Consider the following 21,135-nt stretch of genomic DNA (forward strand, 5'->3'; position numbering starts at 1 on the left):
ATATTCAAAGTTATGTTTGGAATAGTATATATAGACCTACATAGATTTCCATTAGAAATGAAATTTCAAAGGTAAATTTAATCAAATAAACCAAAGATTCCAGGAATAAATGCATGGGCTACATAGATAATGAAGTGAAATCCATGTGGTTGAAAACAGAAAAAAAAGGAAAACATTTCTGCAAATAATTCTGAACAATAGCAACTCCATAAGTATTCCACTGAGAACGGATATAAAGAATGATACCTTAAGTTATAAACCATAAAAAATGTAGTAAAATCGGGGTGCCTGGGTGGCTCAGTGGATTAAAGCCTCTGCCTTTGGCTCAGGTCATGATCCCAGAGTCCTGGGATGGAGCCCCGCATCGGGCTCTCTGCTCAGCCGGGAGCCTGCTTCCCACCCTCTCTCTCTGCCTGCCTGTCTGCCTACTTGTGATCTCTGTCAAATAAATAAATAAAATATTTTTTAAAATGTAGAAAAATGTAATTTGGTTGTATTTTATCAGACAATGTAAAATACATCATACCTCTTTGCAAATGGGAAAACAACAAAAATCTCTTTAATTTATTTCTATAGAAAAATCAATAAAGAAACCCCCAGTGTTGGCATCACAGTAAATGAGGACTCGGTCTCTCCAAAAATATGAAAAAATAAATGTCAAAGGTAAGTTCCCTTAATTATAAAGTAAACCAGGGTGCCTGGGTGCCTCAGTGGTTTAACCCCTGCTTAAATGGTCTCAGGGTCCTGAGGTCAAGCCCATATCCGGCTCTCTGCTCAGCAGGAAGCCTGCTTCCCCCCCTCTCTCTGTGCCTGCCTCTCTGCCTGCTTGTGATCTCTGTCTGTCAAATAAATAAATAAAATCTTTCAAAAAATTATAAAGTAAGCCACAAGTAAAATGATCTTAATGACTTTTTATATGCAGCAATAAAATAAGATAATAACGCTAAGCAGTTAAAATAAAACTTGGTAACTCCTTATTAGACACATTGCCAGAGGCAAGGGAAAGAAGCAAAAATAATGTTTTGGGACTTCATCAAGATGAAAAACTTCTGCACCGTGAAGGAAACAATCAACAAAATTAAAAGGCAGTCTACTATTTGGGAGAAAATATTTGCAGATGACATCTGATAAAGGGTTAGTATTCAAAATCTATAAAGAACTTATCAAACTCAACATCCAAAAAATAAATAATCTAGTTAAGAAATGGGCAGAAGATATGAATGGACACTTCTCCAAAAAAGACATGCAGAAGGCTTACAGACACATGACCAGATGCTCAACATCACTCATCATCAGGAAAATAAGAATAAAAACCATGAAGAGAGAGAGATACCATTTCACACCTATCAGAATGGTTTAAATTAACACAAGAAACAACAGGTGTAGGTGAGGATGCAGAGAAAGGAGAATCCTCTTGTACTGTTGGTGGCGATGCAAACTGGTGCAGCCACTCTGGAGAACAGTATGGAAGTTCCTCAGAAAGTTGAAAATAGAACTACCCTACGATCCAGCAGTTGCACTACTAGGTATTTATTCAAAGGATACAAAAATATAGATTTGAAGGGGTACATGCACTCCGATGTTTACGGCAGCATTTTAAAAACAAGCCAACCTATGGAGAGAGCCCAAACGTCCAACAACTGATGAATGGATAAAGAAGACAAGAGTGCGTGTGTGTGTGTGTGTGTGAGAGAGAGAGAGAGAGAGAGAGAGATATGGAATATTACCCAGTCACCAAAAAATGAAATCCTGTCATTTGCAACAACAAGGATAGAGCTACAGTGTGTTACACTATGTGAAGTAAGTCAGAGAAAGACAAATACCATATTATCTCACTCGTGTGTGGAATTTAAGAAACAAAACACATGAATATCTGGGCAGGGGAAAGAAAAGGAGAGAGGGAAACAAACCATAAGAATAGAGAACAGACTGAGGGTTGACAGAGAGAGGTCAGTGGGAGAAGGGCTAGGTGGGTGATGGGTATTAAAGGGGGTACTTGTTGTGATGAGCACTGGGTATTGTATGTAAGTGATGAATCACTGAATTCTACTCCAGAGACCAATATTAACCTGGATGTTGACTAACTAAAAATTTTTTAAAGCCCCCCCCAAAATATAAAACCTGTTAATTTTAACTTTTAAGAACATAAGATAAAAATTAAGGAAAAAGGAAAGCCTAGCAATGAGAGAACATCAATATTAAATCCTTTTATTTATTAGCTGAAAACGTTCTATTATTCTGCCCAAATTATTTCAAATATTGTCATATATGTTTACAAAGACCCATTATTACCACGCCCTTAACGGGAATATAATTAGACATTTACCTTTGCACACTGGTGGAGGATGGCTCCACTGTCTGTTGGCCTGGCACTGTGCCTTTGTTGGCCCTTGCATAACGTACCCAATATTGCAAGAGAATGTCACCACATCATTAAAGTTGAATCCATTGCCACTTGTTCTTCCATAAATTGGACTACCAGGGTGACCACAGCTAACCGCTATTAGCAATGGGTGAGGGAGAGGAGAAGCACAAAGCAGAATATTTGGTTATCCGTTATCACATGAGAGTTATGTTTAATCATTTCAAATAACACTGAAAGAAGACCACTTCTATGTGAAAATATATTTAAAGTAATTTTGCTCTTGCAAGGGAGCAGTTTAGAATGCCAAAATAGTCTAATAGAATAGAAATATTATATTAGTAAAGAGACACATATTTATAATTGTGATCATTTCATGCAAGTGGTGCAGAGATGTTTAAAGTTTCATGGGACATTTTCATTCCCTCTCTCCATTTATTTTGTTTTTGTTTTGGGTTTTGTTTTTTGTTTTGTTCTTTTTGTTTTGTTTTTTTTTTTCCAGACAAATACTGAAATTTGAAGAAATCTGGGAATGACAAGTTCATGTCACTAGTTAGAAGCAGAAAGGAATGAAACTGAACCTATCTCCCTTTTCTAGTCAAGTTTAAGAATTGAAGGTCCATAAAGGTAGTGTGTTGTATTTAATTTTGAAATAGTTTAATGTTATTTATACAATTAATTTTTATGAAGAGGACACTGTCAAACAAAGTGTGCTTGAAATGTTAATGTGGCTATATATTATAAACAATAAAAATAATGCATGATGTAGCAGCATTCTCCTTACTATTCTGAGATACCATTATTAACACTCTGTAAACCTGTCAATTGTACTGGTTTATTTTCTTCATAATTGAAACTCAGTAATTTAGCACTATTTTGCTTAGAAATAATGTATCATATAAATTATTTAAATGTTTTTAGGGTTGTAGTTCTATTCTAGATTGTATTTAGTGCTAGGCTTTTCCCAAGCACTCTGTATTTCTGTGAACTGTTTCACTGCATCATCTCACTCTATTAATCAGAGCAACTCCAGTAATAGTGCTTCATAATTGGGCACAGCGAAAAACCACAGTCATTTTTAGTACTTTTGAAATGACCCAAGAGCAATTATTTTTTCAGCTGTATTGTTAATGTCAACCTACTCACTTGGAAATTTAACTGCATCTTATTCTTGTTAAAATTATCAATAAAGAAACCAGTTTTACCCCAAGGACCAATTTTCTTTTATAGTCTCAATTATTCAACAAGAAAAACAGTGGTATTAGTTGGCTATGCCTGAATATAAATGAAAGGGGAAAAAATCTAGGACAGACCCACGCATCATGTGCTGACTTTAAATCATCAGTCTATCTGCAGTCGCATGTGCACATGCCTACATGGGTGTGTGCACACACACTCCCCCTTAGAAAAGCAATATTAATTATTAACTCTATGGTCTATTATTCTATTAAATTTCAACACCTGGAAATATTTCCTGTGAAACTAGAATTTCAATAAATATGTGTTGTTTGAATAAAAATGTGACAATGGAATCCATAAATATGGATGTAATTAGTCACAGACTAAATGAAGTATTTCCTGCAAATCCATGCTAAAAGTCCCATGCATTATTTATCTGAAGCCTCCAGAATCTCTATAGTGTGATCATATGATGCTATAATTACAGCTTATTTACAGTGTTTATTCTCATTTTCTAACACCAATTTTAATATAAATGTCAGTAATTGTGGATGGAAATGATCGGGAGAAAGATAAAATAAGGAATACATTAATAATTGCCTTCCTTGTCCAAAATAAGATAGATTGTGATATGAAACACTGTGTGTTGGTGGAGATTCAGTGGATTCAGTAAAATAAAAGAATTTGTAAAAGTATAAGTAAATTAAATAAATAAGTAAAAGGTTTGGATATCAATATTCAACTCTATTCTTATTTTTGTGCTGTTACAGTCAAAATTAGATGCACAATGGGAAAACCCATGCCATACCCAGAAACCACAAAGCACAGCAGCAATATTTAAAATATAATAACAGAAAGCTTTTATTTTATATTCCACTTATTTTTCATGTGAGAGTTAATAAGTAAATTCACTTAAAAGGTCAGATAGATATTTGTTGAACCAGTGAGAGATATTATTGAAATAATTTCCAAATTACATATTGTTATACATTTTTGTATATATTTTAAAATAGTGAAAAGAGGGACGCCTGCATGGCTCAGATAGTTAAGCTTCTGCCTTAGGATTGGACCGGGTCACAATCTCAGGGTCCTGGGAGCAAGTCCCGCATCAGTCAGCTGGCTCAAAGAGAAAGCCTGCTTCTCCCTCTTCCTGCAGCACCCCCTGCTTCTGCTCTCTCTCTTCACCCCTCCGACAAATAAATAAATAAAATCTTTTTAAAAACTTTAAAAAAAATAGTGAAAAGAGTGCTGTAAAACAAAATTTTAAATAAATCTTAAATATTTCATATAAACTTTTATGAAAAAATATAATTACATCAGATGTGTAATCTTCATGCATTTAAAAATAATATGGATTTTGAAGCTAAAAGGAAAGATCATTATAGAGGTGCCTGGGTGTCTCAGTGGGTTAAACCTCTGCCTTCAGCTCAGGCTCAGGTCATGATCTTGGGGGTCCTGGGATTGAGCATGGCATCTGGCTTTCTGCTCAGCAGGAAGCCTGCTTTCCCCTCCCCCTCTGTCTGCCTCTCTGCCTACTTGTGATCTCTCTTTCTCTGTCAAATAAATAAATAAAAAATCTTTAAAAAAAAGGAAAGATAATTATAAATACCTTTAACCATTCACTTTATATATACGGGAATTAAAGACTAGAGAGATTAAATGACCTGCATTAGCTCATATGATCAGTAATGGAACTGAAATGAGAACAGTAGTTCTTCATATCATATCGTACAAGTTTTTTCCCCACTAATTACACTCCATTAGGATCTGATTTTGATGTGACAGCTTTAGCATCATAATTATTAGGAAAAAATTATCCAAAGTATTTTCACTACAAAAAGTTTCATAATATCACATCATGATAATATTGATGCTGCTGCACAGTGATCTCAGAAAATCAAATTCTTGTTAGTTAAAATTTGTCAGAAATATACCTTCTATATAAGAATATGCATTTATAAATATTATATATTCATATTAAATACTAGTATAGCTGAACTTAATTTCTTGTCCTTATGCTAAAACATAAATAGTAAGACACCCTAAAACTTTCTTGGCTTTATGGATGGTTTTATATATGTGTATCTTACCTAAAAAATGTATTGGTAATTATATGAGACCAGAGGCTTCTAATTACTTCTGTCATGCTTACTTACGCACACAGGATGGGAGCTGACCAGACCAATTGTGATCCTGTTGACATATTCTCACTGAAGAACCAATCAATCGAAAACCAGGATTACATTGATAAACAACTGTGTCTCTGTATCCATAATTTTCTCCAATGACTTGACCATTCACAATGAGCTCTGGAATTCCACAGTGACCCGCTGAAATGGGTCAGAAAGTAATATTTTTAATTTTGTGATTTAAATTTTATTTTATATTTTTAAATATATATATAACATTACTAAACTTTTAAAGTTTATTTACAAGCATGCTACAAATAATGCAAACATGATAAAATGACATAAAGATAACTACAAGATACTCAGCAAAATGTCAAATATTTGGGAATTAAAAGAAAATGTTACTTCTATTAACACTTGGGTCTAAAAGTAGTTAGAAAACATTTCAATCTGTGTAGAAATAAAAAATATATCAAAATTTAAGGAATGCAGATAAATCAGTGATTAGTGAAAAGATTTACAGTGTTAAACACTTCCATTGGAAAGGAAAAAAAGATATATAATCAATGAGTTAAGATTCTATCTTAAGAGGAAAAAAAAGAAGAGCAAAATAAAGAAGAGAAAATAAAGCCAAAGTAGATGAAAGGCTATATTGCAGATAGTTACAGAAATCAAAGAAATAGAAAACAGAAAACAACAGAGGACATTACGTAAGCTAAAAATGTCTTTCTTTTAAAATAGCAACAAAATTGCTAGCCTCCTAGCTAATTCTATCTAGCATACACAAAAAAGAGAAAACAAAATTACCAGGAACAGAAAGGAATGAAGCAATACCACTACAAGCATACAGGAATGAAAAGAATAAGGTAATATGAAGGAGAGATTTATGCCAATGCATTTAACAGTTCAGAAGAAAAGAGCAATTTGAAAATTATATACAAAAACTAACACAAGATAAAATAGAAAATATGAATAGTCCTTCATCTGTTAAAGTACTTGCATTTTTTTAAAAATTTATTCATTTTAGAGATAGAGAGGAAGAACCAGTGTGTGTGCTCATGGAGCAGGGGAGGGGCAGAGGAGGCAGGAGAGGGACAAGCAGACTCCACGCTGAGGTAGAGCCCAACCTACTACATGTTCTAGAGATCATGACCTAAACTAAAATCAAGAATCCCACATTCAACCTGTTGAGCCACTCAGATGTCCCCCTCCCCCTCCCTTTTTTTTTTTTTTAAGATTTTATTTATTTATTTGACAGACAGAGATCACAAGCAGGCAGAGAGGCAGGCAGAGAGAGAAGGAGGAAGCAGGCTCTCCGCAGAGCAGAGAGCCCGATGTGGGGCTCAATCCCAGGACCCCGGGATGATGACCTGAGCCGAAGGCAGAGGCCTTAACCCACTGAGCCACCCAGGTGCCTCTTCCCTTTGTTTTAATTAGGCTCCACACTCAGCATGGAGCCAATGTGGGGCTTGAACTCATGACTCTGAGATCAAGATCTGAGCTGAGATCTAGTTAGGCTTAACCAACTGCCTACCCAGGCACCCACAAAAGTATCTGAATCCTTCAACAAAATCCTTCCCATAAAAATGACTCAGGCTTAAATGTTTATACTTTTTAACCAAACATTTAAGTTGAAAAAAAAAAAATACACACTCACAGAAAATAGAAAAGAAAGGATTATTTCTTAGTTTTATGAGGTAATCACAGCCCCAATAATAAAACTGGAAGACACATGAAAAACCAATATCCTTCAAGAAAACAGATATAGAACTCCTTAAAATTTTAGAAAACCAATCTAGAAACATACATAAAATTATCTGCTGTAATTTGAGAGAGTAAAAGGGTTAGTGCTATAGTAACAGAGTAAAGGGGGAAAATATTGTTTTTTAAAATATTTTATTTATTTATTTGACAGAGAGATAGTGAGAGAAGGAACACAAGGAGGGGGAGTGGGAGAGGAAGAAGCAGGCCTTCCCACTGAGCAGGGAGCCTGATGTGGGGCTTGATCCCAGGACCCCTGGATCATGACCTGAGCTAAAGGCAGATGCTTAATCACTGAGCCACCCAGATGTCCCAAAATATGATTGTTTCAATAGACGAAGAGAAAGCATTTGACAAAATTCAGTACCAATTTATGATGAAAACTAACAACACATTTAGAATATAAGGGAAATTTTCAAACTGATAAAGATATCTGCAGTATTATGATTTATAGTAAGAAGTATGTATTTGATCTTGGTCCCTGTTTCTGACACAGAGCTCCTAAAACTCTTGGAATTTCCTAAACGATAAAAGAAAAAAAAAGTGTCTTGTTATATTAACGAGGTGGCTTTTAGATCTCATCTAAGTTGGGTATCAGTGGAGCTAATCACAGGGCTAGAAGGTTGGAACATTCAGTCCCACCCTTTGACCTCTGGAGAGGAGAGAAGAACTAGAAGTTGAATTAGTAGCCAATGACCAATGATTTAATCAATCATGCCCAGGCAATGAAACCTCCTTAAAAAAATCAAAAGCCCAGGGTTCAGAGAGCCTCTGGTTTGGTGAATACAAGAAGATTCAGGAGAGTGGGGGCCTCAGAAAGCATGGAAGCTCTGTACCATTCTCATATACTTTGCCCTATGTATCCCTTTCCATTTGACAATTCCTGAGTTACATCGTTTTGTAATAAACCCTTATCTACTAAGTAAAATGTTTCTTCTCTGAGTTCTGTGAGCCACCTTAGCAAATTAATCAAATCCAAGGAGGGGGTTATAGGAATCTGTGATTTAGAGACAGTCAGAAGCACAGGTAATAGCTTCTGTAGGGGGAACAGAAACCAGTCTTAACAGACAGAACATTTAGGAATGCCTGGGTTAAGTATCTGCCTTTGGCTCCGGTCAATCCTGGCCTCCCCACTGAGTGGGAAGTTTGCTTCTCTCTCTCTCTTTACCCCTCCTCCAGCTTGAGTTCTCTCTCTCTTTCAAATAAATACAACTGTTTTTTTAAAGGCCATTTATTCACTTGAGAGAGAGAGAGCACGGAGGAAGAGAGCACAGAGGAAAGGGAGCACAGATTCCATGCTGAGCAGAGAGCCCAGCATGGGCTTGATCCCAGGACTCTGTGACCAGGACCCAAGCCAAAGGCAGACGCATAACCCTCAAATAAATAAAATCTTAGGAAAAAAAAAAAAAAAAAAACCAACAACACTGAAACTTTAACCTAAGGAATCTGATGCTATCTCTAGTTAGACAGTGAAAGAATTGAATGTAATCACAGGACACTCAGTCAGTGTCCAGAGCATTGCTTATTGTTGAAAATAGAGTCTCCAAATGCCAAAAGACATCTGAGAAAAACCTCCAGCTGATATATTTACCAGTGAAATACTGAATTCTTTCTTCCTCATATAGGGAATAAGACAAGGATGACCAGTTCTATTTAACGTTGTTTGGTCGGCCCTATGCAACCCAAACATTCATACAAAGGTAAAAAGAAAGCATAAATTTATGAAACAGAAAAGTAAAATTATTCTAAGGTCAGATGATCTATATACAGAAAATCCTATTTTAAGAAAATCCTAAAACTAATAATTTAGCAAGTTTTCAGGACATTAGATAAATATTTCAAATAATTATATCTTTATATATTAGCAGCAAACAATGTGAAAATATAAATTAAATGGAAAATGTAGCTAAAAATGAACAATTTCACTTATAATATTAGAAACATACTAAACATTCTCAGGAATAATTTTAGCAATAGACTTAAATAATCTCTATGCTAAAAATACAAAATATTGCTATTGCAAAAAAATTGAGGACCTAAATAAATGAATAAATATACTAATTATCAGGCTTATTAGTTGGAAGACTTAACATTGTCCAATTCCAATTCTCCTCAAATGATGTATGGATTCAATGTGATCCTGATCATAATTCTACTAGATATTTTTAAAAATAAAAATTTATAAGCTAAGTCTAAAACATATTAAATTAGAAAAGACATACAGTATCCAATGTTATCTTGAAAATTAAGAAAAATTTGAAAGACATACATAAAAAATTTCAAGACTTAGTATAAAACCTATTCAACTAGTAGTGTCAGATACCCTGCTAGAAAAAAAACTAGACCTCAATTTTACTTCATTCATTATACATACAAGAACAAATTAAATCAAAGATATAAAAATAACACCCCAAACTATGAAACTTCTGGAAGAAAATATGAAAGAAAATCTTTGTGAATTCTGACTGAGTAAAAGTTTCATAAACAAGATACAGAAAGCAATAACCAGAAAAGACAGACTTTAAAAAAATCTAAAATCTCTGCCTATTAAAAGAAGAAATAAGTAAGCAAGTTACAACCTGTAAGAAAATATCTGTAAATGCATAGTAATGAAGCCCTTATCACCAGAATATACAAAGAATCCTATAATTCATAATAAAAGCCAATTCAATATAAAATATATTTCACCAATTCACAAAGGAAAATTTACAAATGGCCAAAATGCTCAAGAAACTGTACTCCATCAGCAGTCATCAAGACAATGCAGATTAAAATGTTATAAAATACCTTTATGCACCCAATGGAATGGATAAAATTAAAAGACTGGCTATACCACATGCTGGAGAAAATGTGAGACAAGAACTCTTCTGGGAATTTTACTCCTAAATCTTTAAGAGAAATGAATACATATGCTCACAAAAAAAATTTTTACATGAATATTCATTGCAGCTTTTTTCATAATAGCCCAAATCTGGACAAGGGTATGGTGTCTATCAATAGGGGATTGACCAACATGTGGCATATTCATATAATGGAATTCTACTCAGCTCAGCAATTAAAAAAAAATAGTGATACACACAACAACATGGAAAGAGAATGAAAGAAGTCTTACACTGTATATAATTTAGAATTCCATTCGTATGGATTTCTAGAAAGGGAAAACTAACATATGGTAAAAAAAACAAAAAAACAAAAAAACAAAAACAATTATTGTCTTAGGGCTGGAGGGAGATGCAGATTGGCTGTATGGGGCCATGAGGAACCTTTTGAAGGTTCTGTAACTACAAAGTGGTTTAAGGTAGACAGTTATACATATTTGACAAAACACATCTCATTGTGTATTTAGGACATATAATCCATTGTATACATATTTTGCTATGGTAAAAAGAATTAAGAAGAGCAAGCAAATATTAAACTCTTGGAAATGATATGCATGCTGTAATGTTTAGCAAAAAAGTGCACTGAATTCTGCACATTACTTTCAAATATATCCAAAACAATGAATTGATGGATTAGGCCTGGAAGATATGGGATAAGCAAATCTGACAAAATGTTAATTGTAGAATCTAGGTGGTGGGCATAGAGATACCCACATAACAAGTGTCACTGTCAAGTGTTTCAGTTGAAAAACTGAAAAATTCCTATTAAGATGCTTAGGGACTAGGAATAAATGCACTTTATTTAGAGAAACAATTATAAGCACATAATAATGGCCATTATTAGCCAAAAGTGTCTGTGGCTATAAGAATAAGGTTTTTTTTTTTTTTTTTAAACATGAGCATGACTGGACTACATTAATCCTTAAAGTTAAGTTCAAGATTCTAGAATTTACTTGTTTGGCAATTACATTTTTAGAATTTCTATTAGATGTCAACACTACTTCCTCTGCAATGGATGGCGATGTCTTCATAGACTGAGAGGCAATATTTTCTTAGAAATCTTCCTGCTATAGCCTGTCTCTTCAGAAAACAGAATCAAGATTCTAAACAGGTAAATAAAACCACTCTCTCTATACAATATTCAATAAATAATACACAATATACAGTAACAGTTCATCAGGGCATAGAGCCACAAAATATGGTAGATCAAATTTAGATTACATATATGTGTTCAGGTTTATATGTAAACTAAGTAACCTGCAATTGAAATCTGCATAACAAAAATCAGTTTGGAACTATTAAAAATATTTTCATTATTTAATCCTATATAATTATATAAAGACTTAAATTTGTACCATTTTTTATATAATAGTCTTATAGTATATTCAAATATACATGCTTTTATAAAGAAACCATTGTTGCTAGGCTTCCAAGTGTACTTATTAACAAATATGCTTGGGCGGGGGGAAAGGATTTTAATCAAAACCTGTGGCTGTACCTTTTTAAGTTTGAAATAATGGTTGCATTAACATGAATATAGTCAAGCTTATAAGCAAAACACTGTGAATCTAAATTGTTATAGACATTTCTGTCTTTCCTCATATTCTTAAATATAGTAAATATTTATAGACAAAACACTGTCCATATCTAGCAATACTCTGTTCATAATAATCTGCAATTTTTAAATTAGTAAACAAAAAGATTACCTCTTATTTCCAAAAGACAAGTGAATAATTATTAGAACAATTTCATTATGCCCAATTCAGTACTTGTTGTCATATCTTGAAATCATTTTGGAGAAAAATAGAGCATACATTATATATTCTCTTATTATTAAAAAATTATTGAAGTCTTTGGAAAAAGATAAAGCATAAATCAGAATATTCTTTTAATAATAAAGGAGGAGGGGCAACAAGAACTAGCTAGTTCAGTTTCTTTAACTGAACAGGTTTTCAAAAAATGAATTAAAATCCCTAAGGGGAAAGAAATTCTATTTGCCTAAAATCAGGTTTGAAAAAATATATTTTTAAAAGTTTAAAAGAAAGTAATATTACACATGTTAAAATCTTACGACATTAGAAGGGAGAAAGACTTTAAATGTGGAAATCGTCTTTCTTCTTTGATCATTACCTTAAGCCAATTCGTGAAAGGAGAACTGACTATGGTTTAGAATGAATTAACTGCTACGTGATTTAATCCAGCTGAGTATGCAGACATATAATTTTCAGCAATTAGTTTTCACCTTTTTATTTTCACATGCCTGGAAGAAAATGTGTCTCTCCTTAATGACATAAGATTCTCATTTGAAATACTAGTTGATTAACTTTAAGAGTTATCTGTTCAATAGTTTTTCTAGCATGAGACATTTTCAGTTAAACATTTTCTGGCTAGGTCTTTACTGTGTGAATATAAATGATCATCTCTTGTTATAGAAAAAGGGCTCCCTTCTTTTCAGAGGTGGAGGGTGGGGGTGTGGTTGCTTAAAATGATCCAAAAATCTGTACCTAGGCATCTGGTTTCAGATCCACTCCAAAGACCTGAAGAAAGGCATTCTCGAACTGCAGAGCCCACGAGCATGAATCCGGAATCACAGGTAAAGATGGCCGTGGAGCCATATGAAGTTTGAGTTCCAATCTTATTTCCATTTGGAGGTGTAGGTAGTTCTCCACAGGAAATAACTTGAAACAAAAACAAAACAAAACAAAACAGCAACAAAAATGCTTGAAGACATAGTCAATGTGTCCTTCTAACAAAATATGCTTTTAACATTTTGAATTCTCTGTGATCTGACATATTCACAACCGAAATTGACATTTACAGGACATGTCTGGATAAGTGTGAAAATGCAGAGAAAATACATGACATACTTTAAAATCTATCCTCTTTGAGTTCTCTTAAAACCTGAGTGACAGCAACAAGTAATGAAGCTATTTTTGTATCTTCACTTAGCCAATCTGGTCACTCAGCAGGTTGTCATAAAAGAAAGAAATTTACAAGGTGAAGGACTTCCATCATTTTGACTTACCTGGGCCAAAGTTTCCTCTTTAATCTGAAACAATGCTAAAATAATACAGGAATATCTCACTTTACTATACTTGGCAGATGTTGCGTCTTTACAAATGGAATGTTTCTGACAATCTTGCGTTGGTTGAATAAGCCTATGTGCAATTTTTCTGACAATATTTGCTCACTTTGTGTCTCTGTCACATTTTGGCAATTCTCATAATATTTCAAACTTTTTCATTATTTTTATATTTGTTACTGTGATCTGTGATCAGTGATTACCACTTGCTGAAAGCCCAGATAATGGTTAACATTTTTAGCAATAAAGTATTTTTTAATTAGGATATGTACATAGTTTTTAAGCACAATGTTATTACAGTATAGTGTAAATATAACTTTTATACCAGCACTTGGAAGCCAAAAATTTTATTTGACTTCCTTTATTGCAGTATTAGCTTTATTGTGGTGGTCTGGAACTGAACCCATTATATCTCTGAAGTATGCTTGTAATTACAAGTAATTTTTGTTGAGATTACCACAGTTGATAAAGAAATTTACATGTAAAATATCATTTGATTTTCACAAAAACCATTAGAATGATATTTCACATTTTGTTTGCAGGTTTAAAAAAACTGAGAAAGAGATTGACTCACTAAGTCATTTAGAAACCAGTTCTTATAACTCCTTCATATTTAAAGACTGCGAATGAAATGTCTTTCTTGAATTAAAAACAATAGTGGATAATGTTTATTGTGTGTTTATTTTGTACCAGACACTATTACCAGTGCTGTAAGTTAAATAATTCTCAAAGCAACCCTATGAGGTAGGTGGAGTCAATGTATGAATTGTATGGACTAAGATAGGAGCACATAGTAGTTAAGTAACTTGAATAAGCTTTCACAGCCTATAAATAACTAAATCAAAATTAAAACCCTCTGGTCAGACTCCAGAATCACATACTTAGCCACCAGCCCACATGCCGACTTTCATATCGAGGCTTTATGTGCCCATTGCAAATAGAAAATTTTAAACTTTGGGACGCCTGGGTGGCTCAGTCGGTTGGGCAGCTGCCTTCGGCTCAGGTCGTCATCCCAGGGTCCTGGGATTGAGTCCCACATCCGGCTCCTTGCTCGGTAGGGAGCCTGCTTCTCCCTCTGCCTCTGCCTGCCTCTCTGTCTGCCTGTGCTCGCTCACTCTCTCTCCCTCTGTCTCTGACAAATAAATAAAAATCTTAAAAAAAAAAAAAAAGAAAGAAAATTTGTAAACTTTAAATTACTGCATATAACATTTTAAATGTAGTGATCATTTTGAACTAATCCTTCAACAATATTTTGAAGTAGCTATATACTTTTATTAATATTAGTAATACTAGTATTTATATTATTTTAATTTAAAAGATCAATAAATAATCAGCAAAAGCACTATTCTTTCCATTTTCTCAGTGAATTTCAGTCCTTAGATTCCTCGTCTTTCCCCCACTCTTACCTGTAGATAGGGACCTCATTTCTTGTTTTTTTGTTTTTTTAAAGATCCCATTTACCCATTTGACAGAGAAAGATCAGAAGCAGGCAGAGAGGCAGGCAGAGATAGAGAGAGGGAAGCAGGCTCCCCGCTGTGCAGAGAGCCCAATGCAGGACTCGATCCCAGGACCCTGAAACCATGACCTGAGCCGAAGGTAGCGGCCCAATCCACTGAGCCACCTAGGTGCCCTGATAGGGACCTCGTTTTATGTATCTCTTAAATTCTTCAACATCATAGGTGATCCCTTAAACCCTTCTACATCATCACAGAAGAACAAGACAAACATTTGTTGAATGCCTGATTAAATTAAAGATTTTATTGTAGATATTTTTTTCCTAGCTCTGAAATATCTCTATCCCATGTGCCTGTATAATGAAATAATACTGGAAAACAACAGGCTAGAAGCAAAGAAAACTCCTAGGAGAAACTGTGAAAGAAGCGGCAAAAATTTAGAAATATAGATACCATATTTTTAGAATATCATAATTATAGTTTTGACATCTATTTTTGATGTCATTTGATCTTAATTCATCAATATGATTATATTATAAAAGAGGGCAAACCCTTTATATGGATATTAAAAATAGATTGTAAAGTAGAATATTCATTAGTAAAATAATAGTAGATACTTGTATACTTATTACACAAAGACCATTGTTTGCTGTTAAATGTCTTAATCATCATAATCATAATCCTATTTAGATTTCTGATTCCTTTATTATTTATAAATTATGAGTGTTTATATCATAAATGCCATAGAGTTGTGTTGGACACAAAATGAAAGAATGAATTTTCAACCTAGCATATTTCCTGGCACAAAGTAAATGCTTAATAAATGTATGGAAGGAAGTTCAATGGGACTACATAATATTTCATCTGAATGTCCTATGCTCAGTTAACTTATCTGTATTAGACACTGGCCATTTATATTAAAAGAATGCATGGGAAAAAAAGAATGCATGGAAATAGAGTAACAATATGCTCAATTTGATTCAATAAATAAGACATTGGCCATTTATATTAAAAGAATGCATGGGAAAAAAGAATGCATGGAAATAGAGTAACAATATGCTCAGTTTGATTTAATAAATATTTACTAAGGTCATGCTGTGAATAAGGTTCTAGCTGATATTTTCAACATAACATACCATTAAATCTTTTTTAGGTTTTGTGAGTTATGTAAAATGATTAAACCAGGGCTCAGTTTCCTTTTTTGATAAAATAAGTATAATAACATCAACTACTTCATAAAATTAGAACTAAGCAATAAGTGAATTAATACATGTAAAGGGCTAAAAGCAGTGCCTGCCTAGCAAGTTATAAGTATACAGTAGGCATTATCAAGTTTACTGTGGTAAGTGATAGATTTAGAATCCAAACACAGGATTTCTCTATTTAAGCTTGTACTTTTTTCATGAGAGTTTACTCAAACAAACAAACAAACAAACAAACAAACAAAAACTTACAAAATTTTAAAATTTAATGTGAATAAATGATCTTTTTAATAATATTATCTCATTATTTGCTCTAGTGTGTTTGGAAAAGGAAGTGACCAAGCAATTCAATCAAGTGGGGAGAGTATGTGTTGTAATGAGCACTGGGTATTATATAAAACTGATGAATCACAGACCTGTACCCCTGAAACAAATAATATATTACATGTTAATTAACTAAATTTAAATTTAAAAAGAATAGCTTATGAAATAAATTTAGCTGAGTGAATACTTACTTTGGCAATATGGTCTTTCATTTCTCCAACTCCAGGTACCATTAGGAAGACATTCAATAGAAGCAGGACCTAGTCCATGATAACCAGGATCACAGCTGAAGACTACCTTAGTTTTGTATTCATAATGGGAGCCATTCACAATTCGCCATCTTCCATGTTCCAAGGTAAAGGAATTGATACTCGGACATGTAACAACTATACAAAAACCAAGAACATAAATGTTAATCAGTCATGTCTGTTCTACTTCTTAACTGTATCTTGTATCTATTCCAACCTCTATATCACCACTACCTTAATTCATTCACTATTGTCCTTTAGCATTTTAAAAATTTATTTTCCATGTTAATCTTTTCCACTCCCCTAGCTCTGTGGTATTGCTGACAGTTCCTTGAATATATTATACTATTTCACACTTCAAAAATCTGTGTACTATTATTCTATTTACCCAGAATCTTTATTACTGCCTTACCTCTACCCTCTTCTTCCTTTTTTTTGTATTATCATTTCCAAATTTATTCCTTAATACAGAAAGACATGAACTGTGTCTTAGTGATGAATCATTCCAATTATATTAATTTGTTAAAATTTTTTCTGTTCTTTGAAGCTGATTTAAAAGTATTCTTTTTGAAGTCTTCCTTCACAACTTCTATGAGATACAAATGACAGGATGTAGGAAAAAGGACACCCTTGTACAAGCTGGTGGGAATGTAAACTGGCACAGCCATTATAGAATATATATGTAGAGCCAGTAAGGAAGAACCTCAAAATATTAAAAAGAGGACTACCATATGCTTCAGCAATCCCAATCTGGGTATATATCCAAAGGAAATGGATTCAGGATCTCAAAGTGATATCTGCATACTCATGTTCATTGCAACACTGGTCACGATAGGCAATATACAGAAACAACATATTCTCATTAGTTCAGAAATTTGGGGAGGACTGTATTTTGAGGAAATCTGTTTTATGAGAATAGGGTAATTGTGCAAGAGTTGTGATATACACTTTGGCTAATTCAAAAATTGTTCAACGTAAGATAAACGGAAGCATTATTCAATACCTATGTTGAGACTACACATAACAACTTTCATTTTAAATGAAAAGACTACTAAATTGAAAATTAGTATTGAGAAGAAATAAATGTAATATAAAGACAAATAAAAATACCTTATTTACACCACCATTTTTCCAATTTTTTTTGCTACTATATATTTTAACAGAACGATTTAATGTCACCATTAAATAATATTCATTTACCTATTATAGTAGTAATGAAAGCAATGGGAATATTTTTTAAATGCAAGTAACCTGAAGAATACTGATGAAAGCTAAAGTTATGGGTCATCTTACCAACATCTTTTGCCCTTATAAAAAAAATGAGAGCTGAGTGTATTGGAATATAATTTTACTAATTAAAATCTTTAAATTTTTTTCAAGGACATATACAGAAAGTTCATGTTGACTGATGGTTGAATTTTACAAAATAAGTGAAACTATGTTATGTAAAATAAAATTCACTTTATTTTTTTGACATAAATGTTCTGGAGTTTATGTCCTTGTACTGTCTTCTAATTGTTCATATTACAAGACAGCTTAATTAACTTTTATTCCCTCTTAGACATCACATTTCATTTCAAGGATTAGTTCTAAAATTTGAACAATACATAATCTTTTAAAGTGTACAAGATGCCAATAGAAACACAAATGATACCATTACTTTAACACACATACCAACACAGCGAGGGGTCTTGTTATGATTGCTCCAAGTTCCATCTGATTGACATATGGCAGTAGTAAGTTCCTTAGATGATAATCTATATCCATCATTACAAAAATAGGTAACTCGGGTTCCTACCAAGTAGTCTGTTGTGAGTATTCCTCCATTTGTCGGAGCTTTAGGAATCCCACAGGAAATTGCTATAATGAATATATATACAAAATCATAGAAACAGAAAAATACTTAATTTAGTAGATAAGTCTCTTAAATTGTAAATCACGTAAAACTATTTGGGATTTATTAATTCCTCTGAAACAACTTCAGAATATCTCCTAAAAAAAGTTTTCCTGAACCATAACTTTTTGAATAATTTATTTCAAACTCCTATTGAATGCGGTGTTTTTTCTTTTTTTGGATTGGTGAATCCATACATTATTAATGCTTTATGTCTGTGTTTCTTACTTGGTTTCTTTTCAGCATTATGTCAGCATTCATACAGATTATATAAGAATGAAAATTGGGTAAATATAGAGTGTATGCAGGGCTAATCTATAACTGGGCTACCACATAGCAAGTTTGGTTAATTAATTTGATAGATAATTATTAAGGATTATAAAGTGCTGGTAACTAATACTCATCATGACTTTGGCCAAAAATATAACACATGGATGCATAGATTTATTTTAACTGAAAGCTGGATATTACTTTGTCTTGGGTCCAAATTCTATGTGCTTGGGCACCATCCATAGAATATCATGTGATCAACATGTTTAATAAATATAGGGCCTGGACACCTTGTCTTAAAACCTAGAATGAATCATCCTGCATTTCATTGATATGTCTTAGATGTCTTGGTTTTCATCTACAATAGATCTGATTCAGGTGAAATTAGTTTTTCCATAATGTGATAATTACAGTAAAAATTTTTATTTACTTTATAGTATATCAGGTATTTTCACATCTCATAAATTCAAATTACTACAGATATACTCGAAGATTGATTGATTGCCATCTTTGCTCTACAAATACATATTTGCTTTTCCAAAAACAAAGAAAAAAACATAAGCTTTAAATGAATATATTTGGCAGCAAAATCCTGATTAAAATGAGATTATTTTTATCTTTTATATCATGTTCATAGATGTGTAAATACTTACACATATGTCTGCACAAAAATTAGTGTATTGATTATAAGTACAGCTCTACAACAAGCTATGTAACATCTGGTGTATTTTCTGTATTACCTCTATAAAATCAAAAAAATTTCTAAATTCTGAAATATATAGTCTTCTAGGTTTCCTATAAAATACAGTAGACTTATAACTACATTTTTCTCTTATTAAAGGAATTAAGAAACAGAAATATTTTTTAATAATTTTAACATTTACAGACTTGTGTTCTAGTTATTTATCTTTCATTTCAACCTAAAATTATTTCAGCTTCTTTTAGAAAACCTACCACTTAGGTGTTTAATTTTAATAAATCAATGTGAATTTTACTATGAGGTGAAATACCTTAGTGAAATCTATATGAAATTCACAAAATTGAATGGCAGACTCCCTACTGGTAAATGGTTTAATCTTTTATAATCTGATAACCTGCAAATTATGAACAGAAAGCATAAATATTGATTTAATAAATTATATAAGCAATGTCATATAATTATGTTATTATCCCCGCTATCATTTTGCAAACATAAATGGTTTCCTGATGTCTGCTCAAGCAATGTTGATATTTCCACTTCGGACTTTTGGGAATTTCAATTTGTAATAAGTCGTCTCCCTACTGAATCCCACCAAAGACAGTATTTACTGATTTGAAAAAAAAAAATCAACCATACATTATTGGAGTAGTGTAGGTTGAACTTAGACCAAAGTAGAAAGGAAATAAAGTTAAAAAGAATAGGTTTCACATATGTGGTTTGTATAAAATGGCTATATTTTAGACCTAAGAAAATGACAACAAGCTCAAATGATAGGATGACAACTATGCCTGTGGGTAGATTACAACTGAACTTCTCAGTTATAAAAAAAAAAAATCAATTTCCAAAGAACCATCATCACTGAGTGGTTGTCACAGAGGCTTCTCTACAGAACTCTCAGAATAGCACAGATTAAAAGTGAGGCAGGGAATGCAAAGCAACTATTTCTACATAACACTGTACAATACCCAACTGCATAGTGGGATGAGACTGGTTCAATTCCTGAAGGAGAGGAAATCAATGAAGAGATATTTGATGTGTAGACAAATAGATAAAATACCTGTCCAAACCCAACTAGAAATAGCAGACTAAACTTTCTATCTTTTATTGTGTTCACATTGTGTAATGGTTGCTGAAGTAAATATATGTGAAGATGCATAAGGAAACTGAAGAGATAAAAAATAAAAATGACTGAAGAATGTAAAACAAACATGGAACAAAACAAAAATCTGCAGTATGTGAATAGCTCTTCCCAATGACATTTAACCAGTTCATTTAAATTAACTGTGTTTCAAATACAAATAGGCCACATATAACAAAGGTTTTTATCAACTAATCTTTTAAAATTGTTTCAGTGATAATAAAAGATCAATTTTGGAAATGGTTCCTTGAATTATAAATATGTTATCATTTTACTATGCCAAATATTTTTAAACTGCATTTTGATTTGACTATTCTAATTGTAGAACAATTTTAAATCAAGAACAATAAAAAAAGAATGCATATGTAAGTGTCATATTATATACCAAAACAACCAATGACATTATAGCTGACTAAACAAAGCAACTTCAAAATTTCAGAAAGTTTAAGATATTTCTTATTTCAACCAATAGGCAATTGTTTTTTTACTAAAGTTTCCTTAAAGGTTATTATA

The 21,135-nt window shown here is 32.8% G+C and overlaps 1 protein-coding gene across 5 annotated transcripts in view; it reads right to left on the reverse strand.

The window, feature by feature from the left end:
• CSMD3 (CUB and Sushi multiple domains 3) overlaps positions 1-21,135 on the reverse strand; it is a 1,246,643-nt gene that overhangs the window by 59,304 nt on the left and 1,166,204 nt on the right. For all 5 annotated transcript variants that reach the window (XM_032316321.1, XM_032316320.1, XM_032316319.1 and 2 more), the window contains 5 exons: positions 18,295-18,480; positions 16,564-16,758; positions 12,815-12,988; positions 5,698-5,871; positions 2,327-2,500 (listed from right to left, as the gene is read on the reverse strand). In XM_032316321.1, coding sequence (XP_032172212.1) covers positions 2,327-2,500; positions 5,698-5,871; positions 12,815-12,988; positions 16,564-16,758; positions 18,295-18,480 — 903 coding nt within the window. The remainder of the gene's footprint in view (positions 1-2,326; positions 2,501-5,697; positions 5,872-12,814; positions 12,989-16,563; positions 16,759-18,294; positions 18,481-21,135) is intronic.

This window comes from Mustela erminea, chromosome 16, assembly GCF_009829155.1.
Source record: "Mustela erminea isolate mMusErm1 chromosome 16, mMusErm1.Pri, whole genome shotgun sequence".
NCBI lineage: Eukaryota > Metazoa > Chordata > Mammalia > Carnivora > Mustelidae > Mustela > Mustela erminea.